The 23,649-nt window shown below is 42.9% G+C and overlaps 1 protein-coding gene across 1 annotated transcript in view; it reads right to left on the bottom strand.

The window, feature by feature from the left end:
* Nucleotides 1–23,649, bottom strand: part of TG (thyroglobulin) — a 399,523-nt gene that overhangs the window by 283,012 nt on the left and 92,862 nt on the right. The window contains exons 21-22 of the mRNA XM_073632844.1: nt 19,833–19,982; nt 8,974–9,144 (exon numbers count right to left, since the gene is read on the bottom strand). Of these exons, the coding sequence (XP_073488945.1) occupies nt 8,974–9,144; nt 19,833–19,982 (321 nt within the window). The remainder of the gene's footprint in view (nt 1–8,973; nt 9,145–19,832; nt 19,983–23,649) is intronic.

Raw genomic sequence — 23,649 nt, 5'->3', positions numbered from 1 at the left:
ATTTAAAGTTTTTTAACAGAAATAAAACATTTTCGGTCTTTTTTTTATTTGTTTAGCAGAAAATAAAAATCCCAGAGGTGATCAAATACCACCAAAAGAAAACTCTATTTGTGGGAACAAAATGCTAAAAAATGTAGTTTTGGGTACAGTGTAGCATGACCGCGAAATTGTCATTCAAAGTGCGACAGCGCTGAAAGCTAAAAATTGGTCTGGGCAGGAGGGTGTATAAGTGCCCGGTATTGAAATGGTTAATTGCTACAAGTTGGATGTCTGATAGTTTACCTCTTTTTTAGTTGAATCTCTACTATGATACGTGATGTTTTCTGAGCTCTTGTATCCGTCAATCTGATTCACACGTGGGATTACTAAGAAATCTAACTTTAGCGAGCAACCACCACATTACCCACAATCCTTTAGGGCATCTATTTATAGCTCTTATCTCAGTCCAAGATGGAGGTTTGGCTGATTTTGCCTACTTTGCAAAATAAGTTTCCAACATGCCTATTTTCTTCATAGAATGCTAAAATAGCTTAAAGTGATATTAATGGCTTGTTTTACTGCTACAGGGCTGCAGCTGTGCGCCGGATCACATATATATATACGTAATTTGGCATTTCGGCCTGCGGGGGGCACGTGCACCGCCTCCACTGTGAATATTTACAGCAGAAGCCGATCTGCAGGTGCCAGCACTCAATGTCTTCCGGCACATGCCGAACATCTGTAGAGAACACAGAACGGGGATCTGTCTATGTAAACAAAGCAGATCTCCGTTCTGACGGAGGGGGAAGGGATGGATTATTTGTTCCTGCAAATCAGGGGCTAGAATCAATTTCTTCCCCTGGTAAAAGCAGCACACAGTGTACACAAAAACACTGGCTAGGCACACATTTAACCCTTCGATCTCCCCTGATGTTAACTCCTTCCCAGACAGTGCCATTAGTACAGTGACAGTGTATATTTTTAGCACTGATCACTGTATTAGTGTCACTGGTTCCCACAAAGTGTCAAAAGTGTAGGTTAGTGTTAGTGTCAGTGTCTACCGCAATATCGCCGTCCTGCTAAAGTCACTGATGGCCACCATTACTTGTAAAAAAAAAAAAAATTTAAATAAAAGATTTCAGTATATATCCCATAGTTTGTAGACGCTATAACTTTCACATAAACCAATCAATATACGCTTATTGGGATTTTTTTTTTATACCAAAAACATGTAGCAGACTACATATTGGCCTAAATTTATAAAGAAATTTTATTTATTTCTTTTATTTTCAATTTTTTTATAGTAGAAAGTCAAAAATGTTGTTTTTATATTTTCAAAATTGTCGGTCTTTTTTTGTTTGTAGCACAAAAATGAAAAACGCAGAGGTGATCAAATACCACCAAAAGAAAGCTCTATTTGTGGGAAACAAAATGTACTTGGGTTCAGTGTTGCATGACCGCGCAATTTTCGGTTAAAGTAACGCAGTGCCGTATCACAAAAAGTGGCCTGGTCATGAAGGGGAGGGGGGGTAAATCTTCCAGAGGTCATGTGGTTAAACACAAAAACAAAAGATTACTATATTGCAGCTTACCAATTCTTAGATTTGGTGGCTCCTTTAGTTTTCTTTTTTAGGTTTTTTTCTTTTATTTTCACCTGATGAGTCAGTAACACACCTCCTGTCTTAGGGGGTCTCCACTCCACTAGGAGAGCAATTGAGAAACCCTTTGACAGCAGCATTGCCAACCTGAAGAGAGGGTAGTATTAGATGGTAAATTTAGATGGACTGGACTAACAAATTAAAGCTGAACTCCAGCTGGCACTTCATAAGTAGCTACATGAATTAAAGCTGATCATTGTAAGTACCCCTGTCACTGGAAAATGGTTTGTCTCAACCCTCTAACAGCCACTTTTTCTGCACAGCTTGGTTAAAAGAAGTAGAAAAGTAACAGATTTAGTGGGAAGATCATCGGGTGAAAATAAAGGAAAAGGGCCTATACACTGCATTTCACCTTCCCAGTCTAACAAAATTACCTTCAATTTATAAAACTACTCCACACTGACTTTTTTTTTCCAAAATTGTATTTTTTTAACGGAAAAAAAAACAGGGAGAAAACGTTTATTTTCCCACAGCTTCATAATTTTCAGAAGTTGTCAATTCCTATTCCTGTCCTGGGAACAACCCAATTTTGGGATTTTCTTTTGCTTTCACTCTCTGTATTAATGATAAACAACACAAATAGAGAGATGGTAAGTTTCCCTAACTGGGGCCACAGACAATAAAAACCTGACAGGTATTCTAATCCCCCTTTACTCTACCCAACACCTCCCCCCCCTAAAAATGGTGCCCTTAGTTATACTTTGATTTGATCCAGTTAAAGCAATGTTCCACCTGGGGGGGGGGGGGGGGGTAGATCAGTCAGCAGCTACAAATACTGACTTTTAATATATTATTATACAGGATTTATATAGCGCCAACAGTTTACGCGGCGCTTTACAATATAAAAGGAAGACAACAGGGCCGGATTTGCCATAAAGCCACCGAGGCCAGGCCTCGGGGCGGCAGCGGTGCAGGGGCGGCGCCGCTCCTGCGGCGACTTCGCGGCCGCCCCCCCCTTTCAGGCTGCCCGTTAAAGTTGATTAAGGGCACCGGTGCCCTTAGAAAAGATGGCCGCGAGCCGCCCACTACTGCGCATGCGCAGTTCTGAAGCGGCCGGGCTCGGGAAAGCTCGTACGCGCTCGGCCGGGCGGCGCATGCGCAGTAGCGTGATTGCGCCGCCCGGCGCCATTTTTGAAAAGATTAAGAAGTAATGTCAGCGGTGCGGCGGCGGGGGGAGAGAGATGACATCTCTCATTGCCAGCACCGCTGTTCCGCCCTCCTTCATCTGGTGGCAGACAGGCAGCATGGCAAGTGACATCCCCATCTGGTGGCAGACAGGCAGCATGGCAAGTGACATCCCCATCTGGTGGCAGCGTGGCAAGTGACATCCCCATCTGGTGGCAGCGTGGCAAGTGACATCCCCATCTGGTGGCAGCGTGGCAAGTGACATCCCCATCTGGTGGCAGCGTGGCAAGTGACATCCCCATCTGGTGGCAGCGTGGCAAGTGACATCCCCATCTGGTGGCAGCGTGGCAAGTGACATCCCCATCTGGTGGCAGCATGGCAAGTGACATCCCCATCTGGTGGCAGCGTGGCAAGTGACATCCCCATCTGGTGGCAGCGTGGCAAGTGACATCTCCATCTGGTGGCAGCATGGCAAGTGACATCCCCATCTGGTGGCAGCGTGGCAAGTGATATCCCCATCTGGTGGCAGCGTGGCAAGTGACATCCCCATCTGGTGGCAGCGTGGCAAGTGACATCCCCATCTGGTGGCAGCGTGGCAAGTGACATCCCCATCTGGTGGCAGCATGGCAAATGACATCCCCATCTGGTGGCAGCCAGGCAGCGTGGCAAGTGACATCCCCATCTGGTGGCAGCGTGGCAAGTGACATCCCCATCTGGTGGCAGCGTGGCAAGTGACATCCCCATCTGGTGGCAGCGTGGCAAGTGACATCCCCATCTGGTGGCAGCATGGCAAATGACATCCCCATCTGGTGGCAGCCAGGCAGCGTGGCAAGTGACATCTCCATCTGGTGGCAGCGTGGCAATTGACATCTCCATCTGGTGGCAGCCAGGCAGTGTGGCAAGTGACATCTCCATCTGGTGGCAGCGTGGCAAGTGACATCTCCATCTGGTGGCAGCGTGGCAAGTGACATCTCCATCTGGTGGCAGGCAGGCAGTGTGGTAAGTGACATCTCCATCTGGTGGCAGCCAGGCAGTGTGGTAAGTGACATCTCCATCTGGTGGCAGCCAGGCAGTGTGGTAAGTGACATCTCCATCTGGTGGCAGCCAGGCAGTGTGGTAAGTGACATCTCCATCTGGTGGCAGCGTGGCAAGTGACATCCCCATCTGGTGGCAGGCAGAGTGGCAAGTGACATCTCCATCTGGTGGCAGCGTGGCAAGTGACATCCCCATCTGGTGGCAGGCAGAGTGGCAAGTGACATCTCCATCTGGTGGCAGCATGGCAAGTGACATCCCCATCTGGTGGCAGCCAGGCAGTGTGGCAAGTGACATCACCATGTGGTGGCATCATGGCAAGTGACATCTCCATCTGGTGGCAGGCATAGTGTCAAGTGACAAGCCATGGTGGCAAGTGACACGCTAAGGGCTCCCAATGATTCTGCATTATGGTGAGTTGAACTATTTCATTTTACATTACAATGTAATGATATAAATAATGTGTTTCAATCATCCTGACACCATACCAACCATGGTGCCAGGGATGATTGAGGCACTAACACCAGCCATTGCCCTGAAAAATTGCCAGCGAAAAATCATTACCCCTCGCGCGCTTACCCTGAAGTATTTTTAGTCTGTACAATTAAAGCCAGTTATTTTCAGTGTTCTCGTGTATGGAGATATGTTTTTAATTGATCTATTGTAGCATCATCAATAAAGGATGAGAATGGTGGTGTGTGTGTGTGTGGGGGGGGGGGGGGGGGGCGGCATTGAAGAACCCGGCCTTGGGGCGGCAAAGGGAGTAAATCCGGGCCTGGAAGACAATACAGTTATAATACAATAAAATACAAGAGGATTAAGAGGGCCCTGCTCAGAAGAGCTTACGATCTAATAGGGTGGGGCAGGTGGTACAAAAGGTTGTAACTGGGGGAATGAGCTGGTGGAAGTGGTAGGAGATTAGTTGTAGACGTGATAGGCTTTCCCAAAAAGATGAGTTTTCAGGATATATATATATATATATATATATATATATATGACAGTTACCTGTCTAGGGAGACCGCGATGTTGGCACCCAGGCCGATTTTCGGACCGGCGGTTGCTGCCGCCATTGGTTGTAGGGGAAATCAGCAGTGAAGCCTTTCGGCTTCACAGCCAGTTCCCTACTGCGCAAGCGCGCTGCGTTTTCTAATTGCCCGGCGGTGGGCGGGAGGAGGAGGGGGGCCGAACAGGTACCCATTTCCCCCCACCCCCTGAAAGGTGCAAAATGGGGGGGGGGGGGGAATCAGAGCAGCGGAAGTTCCACTAATAGAAAATTATATGAACATTCCAAAAATGTATATTTCATACTAAATTCTACTAGTGTACTATGGTTTTAATTTTAGAACCGAATACTGTTTCTTGCTTTAGAGGTGAGTTCCTACCCAATCCCAGGCTGCTGGCTCAGTGTGGTGACATCAGGAGTTTAAACTCAATAGGTACCCTCGGCCTGATATCAATCCATGGTACTAAGTGCTTGAATGAACGAAAGCTTATGAAGAACACTGAAGCCACCCTTGAGCAGATATCATAGTCCTCTTGGAGGAGATCTCCCTCTACTTTCTTTCTTAGTGGCAGGGGGTCAGTAGGACAAGGTAAAAAGGAAAATGTCTCCAATGGTGGCAAATATAGCAAGGAAAATACATTTTCAGGGCTTCATGTCCTGGTGTCACAGGGGTGTGTCAGTAGGACACATAGTGAGGGTGACTCTAAAAAATGGAAAAAAAGAATGACACGGAGAATTTGCTCTTGCAGAAGCTTTTATTAATTGTCTTATTAGTTTCCTGGAAGTTGATGCAGCCCTGTCACTACACTCACTTCATCATAAAGTGTTTCTCCAGAGCTGCCAACACACATCTGCCAAAGAGCTCAGAATGATCTGTTTTTTACTGACTGTACTAGAAGAAACATTTTTTTAATGCTCGGTGATACTAATAGCTCAAAGTGTAAATGAGCCTGGTTCGGGAGATTTTGACCGGGGATTGCGGTTTTGTTGACAATATCCTACTGGATCAGGGGTCGTTGACTAAAAGACCTGCAGATGGAGCCACTTATGCTAGGTGGACATGTAGGCGGACATAGAAGAGTGAGTCTGAAGTCTGAATACTGTTGACTGACTCGCTACCTTTCCTGGAAGTCTATTCCAAGCGCCAGCCACACTTTCGGTAAAATAATATTTTGTAAGATTAGTTTTGAACGTTCCTCCTGCTAGTTTGAGCTCATGTCCCCGTGTTCTTGATCTTGGCTTCATATTGAAAATACTGCCCTCCTGAACATTTTCTTACACCCTTCATGAATTTAAAAATTTCAATCATTTCTCCCCTTTCCCTTCTTTCCTCCAGACTGTTCCTGAAGTCTCTCCTGAGTCTGGGTATTGAAAGACCAAAATAATTATAGACTAGAGATCCACATTTAGTCCTTTTATTTAGTGGAAGGTAATAAAACAAGCCAAAAGAACTCAGTATGCACGCTTCTACAGGGCCTGATGAGATGGATGAGAATGAGGAAATCAGCCAAGAATACAACTTGAGAATGGCAGAAGTACTGCAGCACAATTTCAACTTAAAGAGGAACAAAGTTCTGGAAGCTGTTCCCAAAAAAAGCAGATGGAATACAAAGGATCAGTCCCCAGTATTGCCTGTGGTCTCCCTGCAGCTGATGTTTACTAAAATTCCATTACTAAAATGCTTTTGCTCTGTGTCTACGTGAAGAGCTGCCTATCTTGGTAGAGGCCTCTACACTTGTGCTAGCTAACCATGTACCTGCTGACTCCAATCTCTTATACATGCTCTGGGATGAGAATGTACAGAAACCAATGAAAACAACCAGGTGTAGTATGCCCTGTCCTTCTGCCCCTCCCCACCTTGCATCAGCAATTCCCGGCTATCAAAATGATAGGCGAGTTTTGCTGGGTAAGCACAGCAGCTCTTATGGAGCGTACACACGGGCGGACTTTCCGACCGCACTGGTCCGACGGACTTTTTTTTACGAACGGACTTGCCTACACATGACTGGACTACGGACGGACTTGCCTGCACACGACCGGACTTTCCGGCAGACTATGTCCGCCGGTCTTCCCGACGGAGTTACGACAGACTTTCCGAATTAATGGACTTGCCCACACACGAACAAGTCCGTTCATTTTGAACCTGACTCAGGTACGACGGGACTAGAAAAGGAAGTCAATCTCGACGCTTTTATCGGCGAGATTGACACATTGCCAGCCCCGTCGCGGGGCATACCAGGCCCTTAGGTCTGGTATGGATTTTAAGGGGAACCCCTACACAGAAAAAACGGCGTGGGGTTCCCACGCGTTTTTTTGGTGTAGGGGGTTCCCCTTAAAATCCATACCAGACCTAAGGGACATCGTCGCCTCCCCCCAGTGCTCGCCGCAATAGAAAAATGTGTTTTTCCTATTGCAGCGAGCGCAAGATGTAGTACCCTGCCCTTGCATCGTATCGGGTCCGTCGGACCAGCATACAGGCGTACGGGCTTTCCGTTAGGAACTGAGTCTGGCGAAGTTACGACGTAAAGATCTGAAGCAGGTTTAAAATCTAAAGTCCGTCGGATTTCCGACCGTAACGGTCCGTCGGAAGTCCGATGCAGCCCACACATGGTCGGATTGTCCACCGGATTTGGTCCGTTGGACCAGTCGGGCCGAAAAGTCCGCTCGTGTGTACGCTGCATTACACCTGCTGCTGTCAAAAACTGACTTTCTGACACACTCAATAGAATGCAAATCTCAAGTTCTTCTGTAAAAATGGCACCTGTAACCACCACCTCCTGAGGATCCCTATTTGTCTGTCAATGTGATGGACAGCCTCATCCTCCAATAGAGAGACTAAAGTTGGCCATACACCAGTAGAATTTTTTTTTTTGGGATCAATCATTCCTTTCTCTGATTAATGGCATCAAATCGATGTTCCTTTTCAACCATAGAAAAATTCCAAGCAGCAGGATGGAAATTTTCTCTCAAACTAAAATCTAACTGTACATATTGTAATGCAACCTGTTTTAATACACTTGAGATTCTATTCAAACAACAGGTCTGGGTGAAGTTTCACATGTATTCTAATGGAATTAGCAAGAAAGAATGTTCTGAGGAATGATTTTTCTACAAATGCTTGAACTAAAATCTAACCGTGTTTGACCGGCTTCAGAAGTCATTTGGTAGGGTCAATCCTGATATTTACAGTCCCATCAATATATCTGGATCTATTAATGGTATTGACATGAGGCCTCCACTGAAGGTAACTTCTGCATATATGTCTGTCCTTTATAGGTTCCATAGGAATGGCACTGAGTTGAGATAGAGCCATTTAAGGGACACAATGTTCAGACAAGTGAGGAAGAGAGGCAGAGACTACTCAGGTGTAGGGATGAGCACGGGTTTGGTCCAAACCTTGGTTCAAACTGAACCAGGAATAAAGCTGTCACTCCCAATCAACTGTGGTCAGGGCATTTCCCACCCGCCATATCAAAAGAGTGGGGATGCTTGTGACATAATTGACTTAATATGGTCTCATGGGCACATTTGGTCATTGTCATTGACCTAATATGGCCACATTAGGTTAATGATGTGACAAGAATCCCTGTCCCTTTGTTATTTGTGGTTGTGGGCTGGGAACAACCATATCCTTGGTCATGTGGCCATATTATGTCCCTAGCATCTCCACCCCTTTGTTACATGTGGCTACGGTGTAGGAATGCCCTGGCTGCAGCTGATCGGGCTCTGATTTGGCAGAAGTGACAGCTTACTTACAGGTTTGGACCGAACCCGTGCTCATCCCTACTAAGGAAAATACAGACTCACAATAATTGAGTCACAATCCATGGGTACAGCATAGCATACTGGCATATAGCAAGTAGGAATAACTGACAGAGCCAAGAAAGAAAAAATATTAAAACAAGCCCACGGACATTATAACTAACTCAACACAACTTTGAATCTAGTTGACATGTAGACCCCCAGACATACTAGCATAACCATTGGTCATTTCAGAGTTCCAAGTTAGTACTCATGTAAGCATTGGTAATTTCAGAGTTCCTAGTTAGTACTCACGTAAGCATTGGTTATTTTGGAGTTCCTAGTTATTACTCACATAAGAAATGGTTATTTTGGAGTTCCTAGTTCGTACTCACGTAAGAAATGGTTATATTGGAGTTCCTAGTTAGTACTCACATAAGCATTGGTCATTTTGGAGTTCCTGGTCAGTTTCCGTCCATGTCAGCTTCTTCCCGCTGTTATCAACACAGAAATACTTCTCAGTTGGTTCATCTCTCTGTAAAGGCAGGAACTGTCCTTTGTCATCACAGCGTAATCCGCGAGTATTGGCCTGACAATGCGTGACACCTGACAAAACACAACAGGCACATGAGCAGCCATACTAGTCAAGTGTTCTTTCAGACATTTTAGCATTCTTATGGTTTATTTGGGCCTAGGAAAAATATGATTTTTTTTTATCTACCGATATTGAAAGATTCTAAAATCCATGTATGACATGCCATAAGGCCATCAATTTCAGGATAAGCCAGCTGGATAATGCATTGCATACCAATCAGTCCTACTTATTTGGTAAAGGTTCACAAAGTGAAACAAGCAGGCTTCATACTCCAAGCATGTAAACATGGTGGTACCTCCATAATCTGCTCCATAAGCTGTTTCAAATACAATCCTTCTTCCCCCAAAGCATGCAGCTCAAGCAGACAAAACAATTCTGTTACTGATCTCTAAAGCTTGACGTTTTGTCAAAGGTCAACAGCTAAGCTGCATCTTTAACAATTCCAGCTGGCCACTGACATACTATATACAGAGTGGAGTAACATTCGGCTGTCACGGGAAGGGCAGAGGTGTCTTTCACATTCAGGCTGTGATTGACAGCTTGGCTTCACCATTTTTCCCTTTAGCACTTTTTATTTTTTTTTAAAGCGGAATGGTTTATATTTTAACAGCAGTTTCTGTAAACATTGGTTGCTTTAACAGATAATTTTTCAAATCCCATTTTAGTTTTCCCATTGCTTACTCATGACCTCCACAAGCCCCCTTGCTGCTGGTCTTCTTGGTCTGACATCTTCCAGAACTATTAGACAGCCTCTAAGGAGTTATATTGTCATTACACCCATCCCTATTCCTTGAGAATGTACAATACACTGTGTATGCATCATAGGCAGTGTATACAAAAAAAAACTTACTGAATACCAATATCAAGGAGATCCTCACACCTAATTGAGGAGAGCAATTATCCTTTTGAGTTAAACATAAGTCCAGACAAAGAAATAACTTCCCCAGGGCTTTAAAGGGTACTCCAAACACCAAAAATAAAAAATTAAATATTTAGTAATCATTAAATTAAAATCATATGACTAGAAAAAAAAAGAAGTTGCCTCCGCTATCTAAAATGAAAGCAGCATCTCCAAAAAAGGGGAAAACATGACTTTTTTGTGGATACGCCACATTGCAATTATTATAATGAATATCCCTGCCAAGATTGTTGTACGTATTCCAAGATAATTCCATACAAATTCCTCCAGATTTTTTCAGAGAGCTAGACAAGGAATTTGATAGTTTCACATGGCCTGGAAAGAGACTACGCATCCGAAAATACTGTTTATCCCTTCCCAAATGCAAAGAGGGATTAAGCTTAACAAATTTAAAACATTGCTATTATGCATTTTACTTAATTTGCATCACTGACTGGTTTTTACATGAAAATACCAAGGCCCTGGGTAAAAACTGGGCAATTTAGCTCCAGGAACCCATTAACAACTGTTCCACGGTCTACGCACACTAATGCTCCGTACACACGGTCGGACTTTGTTCGGACATTCCGACAACAAAATCCTAGGATTTTTTCCGACGGATGTTGGCTCAAACTTGTCTTGCATACACACGGTCACACAAAGTTGTCGGAAAATCCGACCGTTCTAAACGCGGTGACGTAAAACACGTACGTCGGGACTATAAACGGGGCAGTGGCCAATAGCTTTCATCTCTTTATTTATTCTGAGCATGCGTGGCACTTTGTCCGTCGGATTTGTGTACACACGATCGGAATTTCCGACAACGGATTTTGTTGTCGGAAAATTTTATAGCAAGCTCTCAAACTTTGTGTGTCGGAAAATCCGATGGAAAATGTGTGATGGAGCCCACACACGGTCGGAATTTCCGACAACAAGGTCCTATCACACATTTTCCGTCGGAAAATCCGACCGTGTGTACGGGGCATTAGAGACATCCTCTGATAGGTACTTCTTTATAAACTTTTTACACTTGTTGCAAATCCCCTATGTTCTCCAGTCAGAGGAGTCCTCTCACCCCTCACCTCCTTAGTTGGAAACAAGGACTTCCCACATGGCAACACTCAAGAATTCTCCCAATTCTGGCAGTATCCCTCTCTGCCCCTTCCTGGCACTTTCTTTCATCAATGGTACGCCTTGCCTAAAACCGACATAAAAACCCAGACAAGAACATATGATCTACCTTAGTGGACGTATTTCCAAATCTGCTACTTTCTGACCTGCACTCAAAACAAACATAATTATGCTCATCACCAGACATATGACATAGCATATGATCACCAGACATATGACATACCAGACATATGATCTCATGCATGTATTTTGCCTTAGGAGAAGCCTTGGGTACCCCAACGTCTTCTTTCAAGCAAAAATGGGAAAAGGTACTAAACATCTTTCAAACTAATGAGAAATGGCCCACCACACGTCAACTAGTTCACACAAGCTCATTTAGCGCTCATACCAAGGAAACCAACTACAAAATCCTTTCCTTCTGGTACAAAACCCCCATGACACTGAATTAAATAGACCCCCATATACCTATGATCGGCTAAGGATGTCAGAAAGAACCTGGCACTGTAAGCCACATCTTCTGGAACTGCTAACTTTTTCAACACTTTTGGAAATAGATTCATACTTTAATATAAGAAATCACACACTTACATCTATCTTACTCCCCAGAGACCTTCTTGGTGCATGTTGTAAATGAGTCTCTCAAGCTATCACCTAAACACTTACTAAGATATTAACGTACGCCACACACGCGTTGATGCCGAGACACTGGAAACTACCCACAGTTCCCACTGTGAAGGAATGGGTGCTACATTTGGACAATATCCATGACATTGAATCCATTATGCATTATAAACTAGACAAACTGACCCAATTTATTAGAGTGTGGCAGGGATGGACAAAATTTCAGTTGTCCAATACCTACAAAGCGATTAAAGATAATGAGGCATTAACATCTGACTAAAACCTACCATCTATATTCAACGGATATGCGATTACGTTATAGGTAGTGGTTACCATCTGCTTATTTAATATTCTTCTCTTTCTCTCAATGCTCTCTTACTCTCTCTCTCTCCCCTATTTCTCTGACTCTCCTCGCTCATTCTTCCTCCCTACCCCCTTACAGGGTCGCCCCCTTTGATTTTGATTTGGAGTTGGATCCAGACTCTGATTTAGCCTTTGAGTGTGCCCTCAACATCTTGAGTATTTGATCTCTCCTACTGGTACGTTTTTGGGACATTAAAATTGCATTGTTGGTACACTTGGTGGGGGCGGGACTGGCCTCTGGACAATGTTGCAGGAGATTGGCTTATAGATGTTCTCTATTCTCTCTTCCTGAATTTCTATTTTTACTTTTCTTCTCGTAAATCCTTTTTTCCGTGTGAAGGAGATTCTTTACGTTCCCCTTCATTTCCCTTCCCTTTCACTACAGTGCTTCCCATTTTTCCCCCTCTATTCCCTTTCTCTTTACTTCATACCTGGTTACAGTGCCTTGAAAAAGTATTTATACCCCTTAAAATTTTCCACATTTTGTCATGTTACAACCAAAAACTTAAATGTATTTTATTGGGATTTTATGTGATAAGATAAAAAATGCAGCGCTTATACATAATTTTTGTTTTTCACACGTAGAAACCAAAAATCAAAGAAAGGTTCCACATAGTGTGATATCGTTAAAATTGCATTTATTATAAAAGAGTAACAATGGAACACTCACATTTAAGGAGTGCATATAAGGCTCATAAAAAGGCATGAAGAGGCGCAGTAATGTTGGCAGAGATCGATCCGACGCATTTCATCTGATTATACGCCATCTGGGGGTCATCAAACCGACGAAACGCGTCGGTTCGACCTCTGACAACATTACTGCGCCTCTTCAAGCCTTTTTATGAGCCTCATATGTACTTCTTAAATGTGACTGTTCCATTGTTACTCTTTTATAATAAATGCTATTTTAAACAATAAACCTTTCTTTGATTTTTGGTTTCTACGTGTGAACAAAAAGGATATCCTCTGGTCTTCCTCCTCCTATTTTTTGAACCTCATTTGTTTGTGAGCTGGGAATCAGCTGTCGATCAATATCATCTAAAGATTTGGTCAGGATTCCTGATGGTGTTCCTTATACGGTGTTTGTCACCAAGCCTGTTTGACTTAAGTGGTATAAGCCTTCTTAAGTCTACTACTTCCGGTAAGAATTCACACAATTGGTGGTGGTTTTCTCACAAGTCTCCTTCCATAGAGATTTTTCTTTGCACCATGGTTTCAATTGATGTCATCTGTTTCATTTGAATTCTTTTGAGACGTCCATTTTCTGGCAACATTCTATGATGCCAGGACTTTTTTGAATTATCATTTATTATCATATTTTTCACTCGGTGGACATTATTCACATTTTACACATATTGTGTGGTATATTTGGTCACATTTTATACTGTTAATTTATTGTATATAAATATATAAATATATATATATATATATATATATATATATATATATATATATATATATATATATATATATATATGCGCTGCATTTTTGATCTTGCGGTTTGTCTCCAGCTGTGTTAGCTACTATTATATTTTTTTTTTTCACTTGTTCACATCGCGGTAATTCCCTTTCGGATTTTATGTGATAGACCACACAAAGTGGCACATTATTATTATTATTATTATTATTCAGGATTTATATAGCGCCAACAGTTTACGCAGCGCTTTACAATATAAAAGGGAGACAATACAGTTATAATATAATACAATACAATACAATAGGATTAAGAGGGCCCTGCTCAGAAGAGCTTACAATCTAATAGGGTGGGGCAGGTGGTACAAAAGGTTGTAACTGTGGGGAATGAGCTGGTGGAAGTGGTAGGAGATTAGTTGGAGACGTGATAGGCTTTCCTGAAGAGATGAGTTTTCAGGGATTGCCTGAAGGTAGCAAGAGTAGGGGCTAGCCGGATAGATGGAGGTAGCGAGTTCCAGAGGATGGGAGAGGCTCTGGAGAAATCCTGGAGACGAGCATGGGAGGAGGAGATGAGAGAGCTTGAAAGCAGGAGGTCTTGAGAAGAGCGGAGAGGACGATTTGGGTGATATTTGGAGACAAGATTAGTGATGTAGCTCGGGGCAGAGTTGTGAATGGCTTTGTATGTTGTGGTTAGAATTTTAAATTTAATTCGCTGGGTGATTGGGAGCCAGTGTAGGGATTGAAGTAGAGGGTTGGCAGACACTGAGCGGTTGGTAAGGTGGATAAGTCTGGCAGCAGCATTCATGATAGACTGAAGAGGGGATAGCCTATGGAGCGGTAGGCCAATGAGAAGGGAGTTGCAATAGTCAAGGCGGGAGATAACAAGGGAGTGAATGAGGAGCTTGGTGGTTTCATTTGTTAAAAAAGGGCGAATTTTAGAGATGTTACGGAGGTGAATTCTACAAACTTTTGACAATGATTGGATTTGAGGCTGAAATGACAAGTCGGAGTCTAGGATTACACCTAGTACCCTGGCGTGAGGGGAGGGACTGATGGTTGCATTGTTGATTTTGATGGAAAAGTCATGGAGGGGGGCACGGGCGGGGGGGAATATTAATAGCTCAGTTTTAGAGAGATTTAGTTTAAGGAAGTGGTGCGACATCCATGCTGATATGTCAGTTAGTAAGTTAGTAATGCGAGAGGAGACTGAAGGAGTGAGGTGAGGAGTAGACAGATAGATTTGGGTGTCATCAGCGTATAAGTGGTATTGGAAGCCGTGGGCAGTTATTAGGTGACCAAGGGAGGTGGTGTAGATAGAGAAGAGAAGGGGTCCAAGAACCGAGCCTTGGGGGACCCCCACAGAAAGGGGCAATGGAGAGGAGGAGACAGAGTTGTAGGTGACACTGAAGGAGCGCTGTGATAAATAGCCAGAGAACCAGGATAGAGCAGAATCTCGGAGGCCAAGGGAATGTAGTTTATTGAGAAGGAGCGGGTGGTCAACAGTATCAAAGGCCGCAGAGAGGTCAAGTAGTAGGAGTATGGAGTACTGGCTGTTGGTTTTAGCAGTTAGCAAATCGTTAGTGAGTTTTAGTAAGGTAGTTTCCGTGGAGTGCTGCGAGCGAAAGCCAGACTGTAAGGGGTCAAGAAGGTTATTTTCATTGAGGTAGGAGCTAAGACGGTTGTAGACTAAGCGTTCTAGAAGTTTAGAGGTGAATGGGAGTAATGAGATGGGTCTTAAGTTGTTCAGGTCGGTAGGGTCCAGTGAGGGCTTTTTAAGAATGGGAGTGATCTGTGCATGTTTTAGAGGGGAGGGGAAAATGCCACTAGAAAGGGAGAGATTGAAGATGTGGGTGAGGGAGCATAGGATAGAAGAAGAGGGTGACCGTAGTAGTTGTGAGGGAACAGGATCCAAGGGACAATTGGTTAGGTGGGCATTCGAGAAAATTTTTGTAACCTCTTCCGTAGTAGCCAATTCAAAAGAGGAGAGGGTTGAATGTGCTGCTGGGTAAGGTATGATGGGTGGGGAAGATGTACGCACAGTGGAGATGTCCTCACGAATTGCATTGATCTTGTCTTTGAAGTGATTGGCAATCTCTTGGGCAGTGAGTGAGTTAGTGGGTAGAGGGGGTGGTGGACGAAGCAGAGAGTTAAAGGTTGAGAAGAGCCGACGGGGACTGGATGACAAGGAATTAATAAGAGAGACAAAGTAGGCTTGTTTGGCAGCATGGAGGCATGAATTGTATTTTAGAAGGGCAGATTTATATAGGGTGAAATCTTGCAGGCATTTGGTTTTACGCCACAGTCGTTCAAGAGCACGGCAATGTCTCTTGAGATTTCTAGTGTTGTCAGTTTGCCAGGGTTGTAACGGTCGGGGCCTAATTCTGCGTGTGGTTAGGGGAGCAAGTGCATCTAGTGATGATGAGAGTGAACTGTTGTAGACAGAAGTGGCCAGGTCAGGACAGGACAGGGGAGAGATTCTGTCATATAGGTTGTCAGTAGCAGAATAGAGAAGAGAAGGGTTAAAGTGGCGAAGGTTTCTACAAGTAATTGTTTGCTGCTTGGAGGGATGGGTGGTTGGAGGCAAGGATACAGTGAAAGTAATGAGGTTGTGATCAGATAGAGGAAAGGGGGTGTTGGTGAGGTTGCCAGGGTTGCAGAGATGGGAGAATACAAGGTCAAGGGTATTACCATTGGAGTGAGTGGAAGTATGTGTCCATTGGGTTAGGTCAAAAGATGAGGTTAAGTTGAGAAGTTTAGCTGTAGTTGGGCTGTTGACATTGACAGGAATGTTAAAGTCACCAAGAATAATGGTGGGTATTTCAGAGGAGAGAAAGTAGGGTAGCCAGGCAGCAAAGTCATCAATGAAGCGCGATACCGGTCCTGGAGGCCTATAAATTGCTGCAATCCTCAGAGAAATGGGAGAAAACAGACGAATACAGTGCATCTCGAAAGAAGAGAGGGATAGAGAGGGAGGGACAGTAAGGATTTGGAAGGTGCTTTGTGGGGACAGAAGGAAGCCAACTCCACCTCCTTTCTGTCTGTTGGGTCTGGAGGAGTGAGTCCAATGGAGACCACCATGGGAGAGGGCAGCAGGAGAAGCTGAGTCAAAATTTTGCAGCCAGGTTTCTGTTATGGCCAGTATGTTCAAGCCATGAGAGATGAAGAGGTCATGTACAGATGTTAGCTTGTTACAGATGGAGCGGGCGTTCCACAGGGCACATGAGATTGGTGGGGTGCTTTGAGGAAGTAGGGGGATAGAAATTAAACTGAGTGGATTGCGGTGGTTGCCAGAGGGGGAGGGGTATTGGATATGTGGCTTGCATTTGGAAAATGGCGGACCAGGATTAGGAGAAATATCACCTGAGACTAGGAGAAGGAGGAGGGTGAGGAAGGCAAGGTGGGAGTGGGATGTGCATGAGCGCACGTGTCTAGTGGCCCTGGAGTTTATGTCAGCATGTGGGTGCAGCAAATGCAGGAGATGATGGGTGGCATAGTAGGGAGAGGGTAGGAGTGAGGGTGATATGTGCATGCTGCAGGGAAGAGAGGAGGGGTAGAGTAAAGATAATTTGAGGATAGAAGACACCAATGTGAGAAGGAAGAGAATAAGGAGCATGTTAGTGGCTAGAGAGTGGGAGACTAACCTAATATAAAATAAATTTCAAAGTTGGTTTGCTTGTCGTCTTGCAGAGTGGAGCAGAGTTCCTGTTCATGCAGCTTTAGTTATCCTGCTTTCGTTAAACTGCGTCGGTGAAACTGCGCATCACTCGTGACAGAGCCACTCAGGAAAGAGCCATGATGTCTGCGCCATGCCCCTGTCTGCGCCACCCCATAAGCTGCCATAAATTTATAGACAGCCTAAGCTGGGATGCATTTCTCAGTTGGTCATTATTGGGTCTGATGTGAGACACCTGAATATGGGGAGGAGATGGCCAGGGCCAGGCCAGACACAGGCTAGGGTCGTAAAGCTAATTACCTCTCTTGATCACTCAAGCCACATGGAGTTGAGAATCAATCACCAGTAATATTGCTATTGCAGTGTGTTTGTTATAGAGCTAGCAGTAAATATGGAAGTTTAAAGATATGGCAGCAGGAGACAATTACCAAAAATATTAATAGCAGACTCAGCAAAGCCAGTTGCCAAAGGCACATAATTGTAAAGTGGAAGGAAAATGATAAATGTTTTTCAAATTTACAAATAAATATGTGAAAAGTGTGGGGTGCATTTGTATTCAGCCCCCCCCCTGAGTCAATACTTTGTAGAACCACCTTTCACTGCAATTACAGCTGCAAGTCTTTTTGGGGATGTCTCTACCAGCTTTGTACATCTAGAGAGGGACATTTTTGCCCATTCTTCTTTGCAAAATAGCTCAAGCTCTGTCAGATTGGATGGAGATAGTTTGTGAACAGCAATTTTCAAGTCTTGCCACAGATTCCCAATTGGATTTAGGTCTGGACTTTGACTGGGCCATTCCTACACATGAATATGCTTTGATCTCAACCATTCCATTGTAGCTCTGGCTGTATGTTTAGGGTTGTTGTCCTGTTGGAAGATGAACCTCCACCCCAGTCTCAAGTCTTTTGCAGACTCTAACAGGTTTTCTTCTAAGATTGCCCTATATTTGGCTTCATCCATCTTCCCATCAACTCTAACCAGCTCCCCTGTCCCTGGGTAAGGTCGGGGTCTTTGGGGGGAGGGGGAGCATGAAAGGGGAATGAGGGGGACAAAATTCAATTATGGTTTTAGTAAAGAGAGGGTAATGTAGGATGAAGAGAAGAGAAGTGCAGAGGAAGTTGGAAAAGGGTGGAGAAAGGAGTCTCTCCCTGCCACATCGCCACAACCATACCAAACAAAACCACAAAAAAATTGTCAAAATTTTTTGTCAAAAAATTCCTGGGAGTTCCGGAAGACAAGTCCTATGGCCCATATCTTAGTATAGGAGCTCTGGTTATAATTTTCCTGAGCTAGGTGAAGTTCCATGAGGGAGATGAGGTCTGATTCCCTGACCCACACTAGTAGGATAGGTAATTGTGATGAGCACCTCTTCTCTTTTTGGTCATATGATTTTAATGTGATGATAAATAAATATTTCAAATTGTATTTTTTTTGTTTCATGGTATTTCAATTATCCCTAAAGTCCCAGTGAAGTTTCCTCTTTGTCTTTCCACAAAAATAAAACAGTGCATGAGCGTGTTTTATTGTTTTGAGTTGAAGAGACTTTGCATATATATATAATTTTGCCCAAAATCCCTACCTTTGAGCCACATTAAACATTTTTTTTTGCTCCAGTTCCACTTTAAGGTGAATGTACACAAACAAAATTCCTTCACAAACCACGGCTGCACAAAACAGTATAAACATTTTGACAAAAGGTCACAATGAAGACTTTAATTATGTGTTCCCCAAAACAGGAAATCTCATTATTCAGCATTGTTAAGTGGGGGAACTGGATGTGTCGCATTCATTGCCATTACCACATGAAGACCAACTCACGATAAATATGCAATACATATGCCTCATTTGGGTCTGGTTAACAAACTTGAGCATCTTGAAAGGGTTTGGGATGTTAAATGGAATCAGCTTTCCACAAACAGACTGATCACATGGCCTCATTAAAGAGAAGCCATGATTTGTACATGCTACTACTGATTCATAAACACATTTCAAGGGAAGAGAAATAAAAAATAAATCTATATCATATACACAATAATTATATATATACACACACACAATGTATATATGTATATATATATATATATATATATATATATATATATATATATATATATATATATATATTATTTTTATTTTTTTTTATTTTTTTTTTTACAAATAAACATTGAACATAAGGTGCACCTGCAATCCAAATGTTCTAAAGGGAGAAAGATAGATTTTTAAACAGGGCAAAGGGTAATTTTATCCTTCAGTCCCTCTGCTTACAGGAAATATATATTTTTGGTTGGGGGGTTAAGTAACTTTTCTCAACATGTATCTGGAAGGCAGCAAACTGCCTAGGTCATTAATGACTAGGATTGCAGATGTTTTAATTTTTTTTTTTTTTTTTTTGTAAAAAAAAATGTTGGATTTTTGGCTAGGATTTTTGGGACTGTATATTGTTTTCTTTTAGACTCCTACTATTTCTTCTTGGCAAATACCAATTTATAGAGGTCTGTGCATCAGACGATAAAGAGCGAAAAAAGAGAACGTTAGGGGCACAAATTTGGTTCCTAAAAGAGACAGGTGGAAAATGAGATATTGATGATAATTACACTCACATTGGTTCGGTTTATATGCTCCAGCATAGGCAGTGGTGGTGCCCAGAGGACATTTTAGGCACTGGCTGCTCCCCGATTTCTCCTGGTAGAAGCCATGTGGACAAGGCACACATTCCCCATCTTCAGAATAACTTCCCACTGGACAAATCCCTGCAAAGGATCATTGTAGGTGTGACCACACTGGATTTTTAGCTACCTTCTGCAGTTGCTGTTGCCAATCAGTGCAGAGCTAGTTCTAGGCTTTCTTTTTTCTTGTAAAAGCCCAGCATGATCATTCAACACTGTATTATGCAGGCATTCTGTGTACAATTAGTAAAACAATAGTTTTATGAAATATAGGTGGAACTTTATATAAAACATCAATTACAGGCGCCTAACATATGGCGCTGGACATAAACTTTCTAAGTTGACAGAGCTGAGCTTTCAAGCTTATAGGCCAGTGATGGTGAACCTTGGCACACCAGATGTTTTGGAGCTATATTTCCCATGATGCTCAACTACACTACAGAGTGCATGAGCATCATGGGAAATGTAGTTCCAAAACATCTGGGGTGCCAAGGTTTGCCATCATTGTTATAGGCTGTTCCACATCTCTCAGAACATACGTTACCCATGGGCAGGTTTGATAAGGACTGCCCCCTATGGTTATTCAAATATTTACATATTTTTAACAACAGTAAATATGATTTAAAATATGCCCACAATGACCTCTGGAGCTATCACCAGTTGGAGAAATTCATCCCCAAAGTTCACAATACAAACATCCCAGGAGGCAACGTTTCAAGGAGAGATTAAATATCACAGTATTAAGTATCTGGCAGAGCGCCCTGCAGCATGTCTGCACATGCGTGAGATCTTGCTTTTGCGCAGACATGCTGCAGGCTTTTCCAGGTCCCAAAAACTTTCTAGAGACCTGCAGCATGTTTAATTACGTGTGGGACTCCTACCCACATACACAGGCCTGTGGCATGTCTGCACATAAGCGCGATCTTACGGATATGCTGCAGGACGCTCTGATGTTTTGTTTTTATCTGCTTGGAGTTCAGCTGTTAGAGTTGGGTTGAGGATTATGTACACCTTTCCACCATCTCCTCCATTCACAGAAGTTGTGTTATAGCTTCTGGCCATGAAAAGCGCTCTATTAATGAAGGTGGACTCTCCATTCATCCAACCATCCTCCATTCATAGAGTATTTTTCATTAATGAAAGCTATAGTACAGCTTCTATGAATGGAGGAGGGTGGTGGAAAGGGTGGGCAGAGTCGGCACTCTTGAGTGCTTATGACAGGTCCAGCAGATTGTAGTATTCTCCTCAGCACCAGAAGATTACCACTGCTGGAGTAAAGGAAGGGGGTAAAAGAATGAAACCAATAGCAGCCACCAGCACAAGGGACACTTCCCATTCAATGAGAAGAGAATTAGAAGAGAAATACAACGCCAAGACATGGTGGTGTACTGTCAGTGCTTCTACTCAAAGCGTCTTCCCAACACTAATGGAACATAGAAATGTAGAGTAGAGAGCCGGCATAACATCCTTTTCGAAAATATCACTTTATTTCATTGAGTAGAGTGTACAAAATACAGTGCAATGAGCCTTAATCATTTGCCGGCTCTCTAGTCTACTTTTCCATGTTCCATTAGTGTTGGGAAGACACTTTGAGCAGGAGCACTATCAGTCCACCTCCATGGGGACTTTGTCTGGCCGTTGTATACCTCTTCTCATTGAATGAGAAGATCTTTTCGGAAGGACGAGTTGCCAGCTCTCCACTCCACATTTCCACTTCTCATTCAATGTAAGTACTGCTAACTTTTTTTTTTTAACTAAACTTACTTTTTAGGGATACCTTGTCATTTCCCTGGACTGGATTACCATAATAAGGACTTTCTGTTAGGCTAGGTTCACACATCTACGTGTGTCGGGAACATGTGCAAAATTGCGTGCTTTCCTAACATGCACAAGAACAGTGAGGGTTTGCTTTACTAAAACTGGGGAGTGCAAAATCAGGTGCAGCTGTGCATGGTAGCCAATCAGCCTTTAACTTCAGCTTGTTCTATTAATCTTTGACATTAAAACCTGGAAGCTGATTGGTTTCTATGCAGAGCTGCACCAGATTTTGCACTCTCCAGTTTTAGTAAATCTTCCCCACTGCCCTTTTGCAGGTGTATAGTGGTGCCTTTAATCGTTAATGACACCCGCAGGCATCTGAAAACACGTGAGCCCCCTGGGTACCAAACCACATGGTGCCGCAGCAGTATGTGGGCCAGTGCAGTGTGTTTTTGGAAAAGAGCCAGGGGCTTCTTTTCCATGTTTCTTGCGTGTAGGGCAGCCCATTTAAATTAATGGGCTGCCCTACACGCAACATGTGGAAATACACCCCTGCCTGGTTAAACTTATAGGTGTAAACCAAGCATTATTAGACATGTGAACTGACAAAAAATTTGTTCGCTTTCGTTTCATTTTTTTTTTGCTTCTTTCGGAAAATCGGAAATTCGTAAAATTCGGAAATTAGGAATTCCGCAAATTCGAAAATTCGGAATTCAGAAATCCAAATTTTCGAATTCCGAATTTCCGAATTTTCGGAACTCAAACATTCGGAAATTCAGAAATTTGAAAATCCGAAAATGAGAAAATCTGAAAAAAAGAAAGAAAATCAGCAAAATTTTAAATAATAACTAATAATAACTAACTATTAAATTATAGGTATTGGAATTTTCTTTTAAATTTGGCTGTTTGTGAATGTAACGAATACAAATTTATCTTAAGGTACGAATTACCTGAAATAACAAATGCTGCATCTAAACAAATGGAATGGAACAAATGAATAATAAATAATAATAATAAAAAGGTTTTATTATTATTATTATTGTTATTTATTATTATTAGATCGTTACGTTCCATTCGTTTAGATGCGCATTCGTTATTTCAGATAATTTGTTCAAATCTGTTCACTAACAGCCAAATTTGAAAGGAAATTCCAATACCTATCATTTAATTATTGTCATCAGTTAGTTATTATTTCAGATTTTCGGGTTTTCGAATTTTCATATTTTCATTCTTTTGAATGTTCAGATTTTCATTCTTATTTTTGGATTTTCAAATTTGCAAATTTTAGAATTTTTGAATTTCCGAAATTTCACGAATTTGTCAAAATTCGTTAAAAAACGAATTTGGAACTAAACGAATTGCTTTATGTCTAATGCCGCGTACACACGAGCGTACTTTTCGACGGACTTTACGACGGACTTGCCTACACACGATCAACCAAAGCCCGACGGATTCGTACGTGATGACGTACGACCGGACTAAAACAAGGAAGTTGATAGCCAGTAGCCAATAGCTGCCCTAGCGTCGGTTTTTGTCCGTCGGACTAGCATACAGACGAGCGGACTTTTCGACCGGACTCCAGTCCGTCGGACAGATTTGAAACATGTTTCATTTCTAGGTCCATCAAACTTTTGAGGAAAAAAAAGTCCGCTGGAGCCCACACACGATTGAATTGTCCGACGGACTCAGGTTCGCCAGACCAAGTATGCCGTAAAGTCCGGTCGTTTGTATGCGGCATAAGCGTTATGGAGGACCACCTTCCACTACAAGTCTGTACATTCACCTGAACTGAGTTAACCGGTTTCATTGCTGGACATCATTTGACTTTTGCTACTTCTGTTCACTTTGTCTCTCGGAGTGAGCAGGTGGCTTTTTGAAGAATCTATTTCACTACATTGCTATATATCATTTGGACTATTGTTGCACCTTCTGGACACTTATTTATATTTTACTGGTGGGATCCCCTGAGTGTTGTCATTTATTTTTGCAGAAT

The sequence above is a fragment of the Aquarana catesbeiana genome, linkage group LG05 (assembly GCF_042186555.1).
Source record: "Aquarana catesbeiana isolate 2022-GZ linkage group LG05, ASM4218655v1, whole genome shotgun sequence".
NCBI classification, from domain to species: domain Eukaryota; kingdom Metazoa; phylum Chordata; class Amphibia; order Anura; family Ranidae; genus Aquarana; species Aquarana catesbeiana.
The sequence above is the reverse complement of the archived record's forward strand: the minus strand, read 5'-3'. Positions and strand labels throughout refer to the sequence as shown.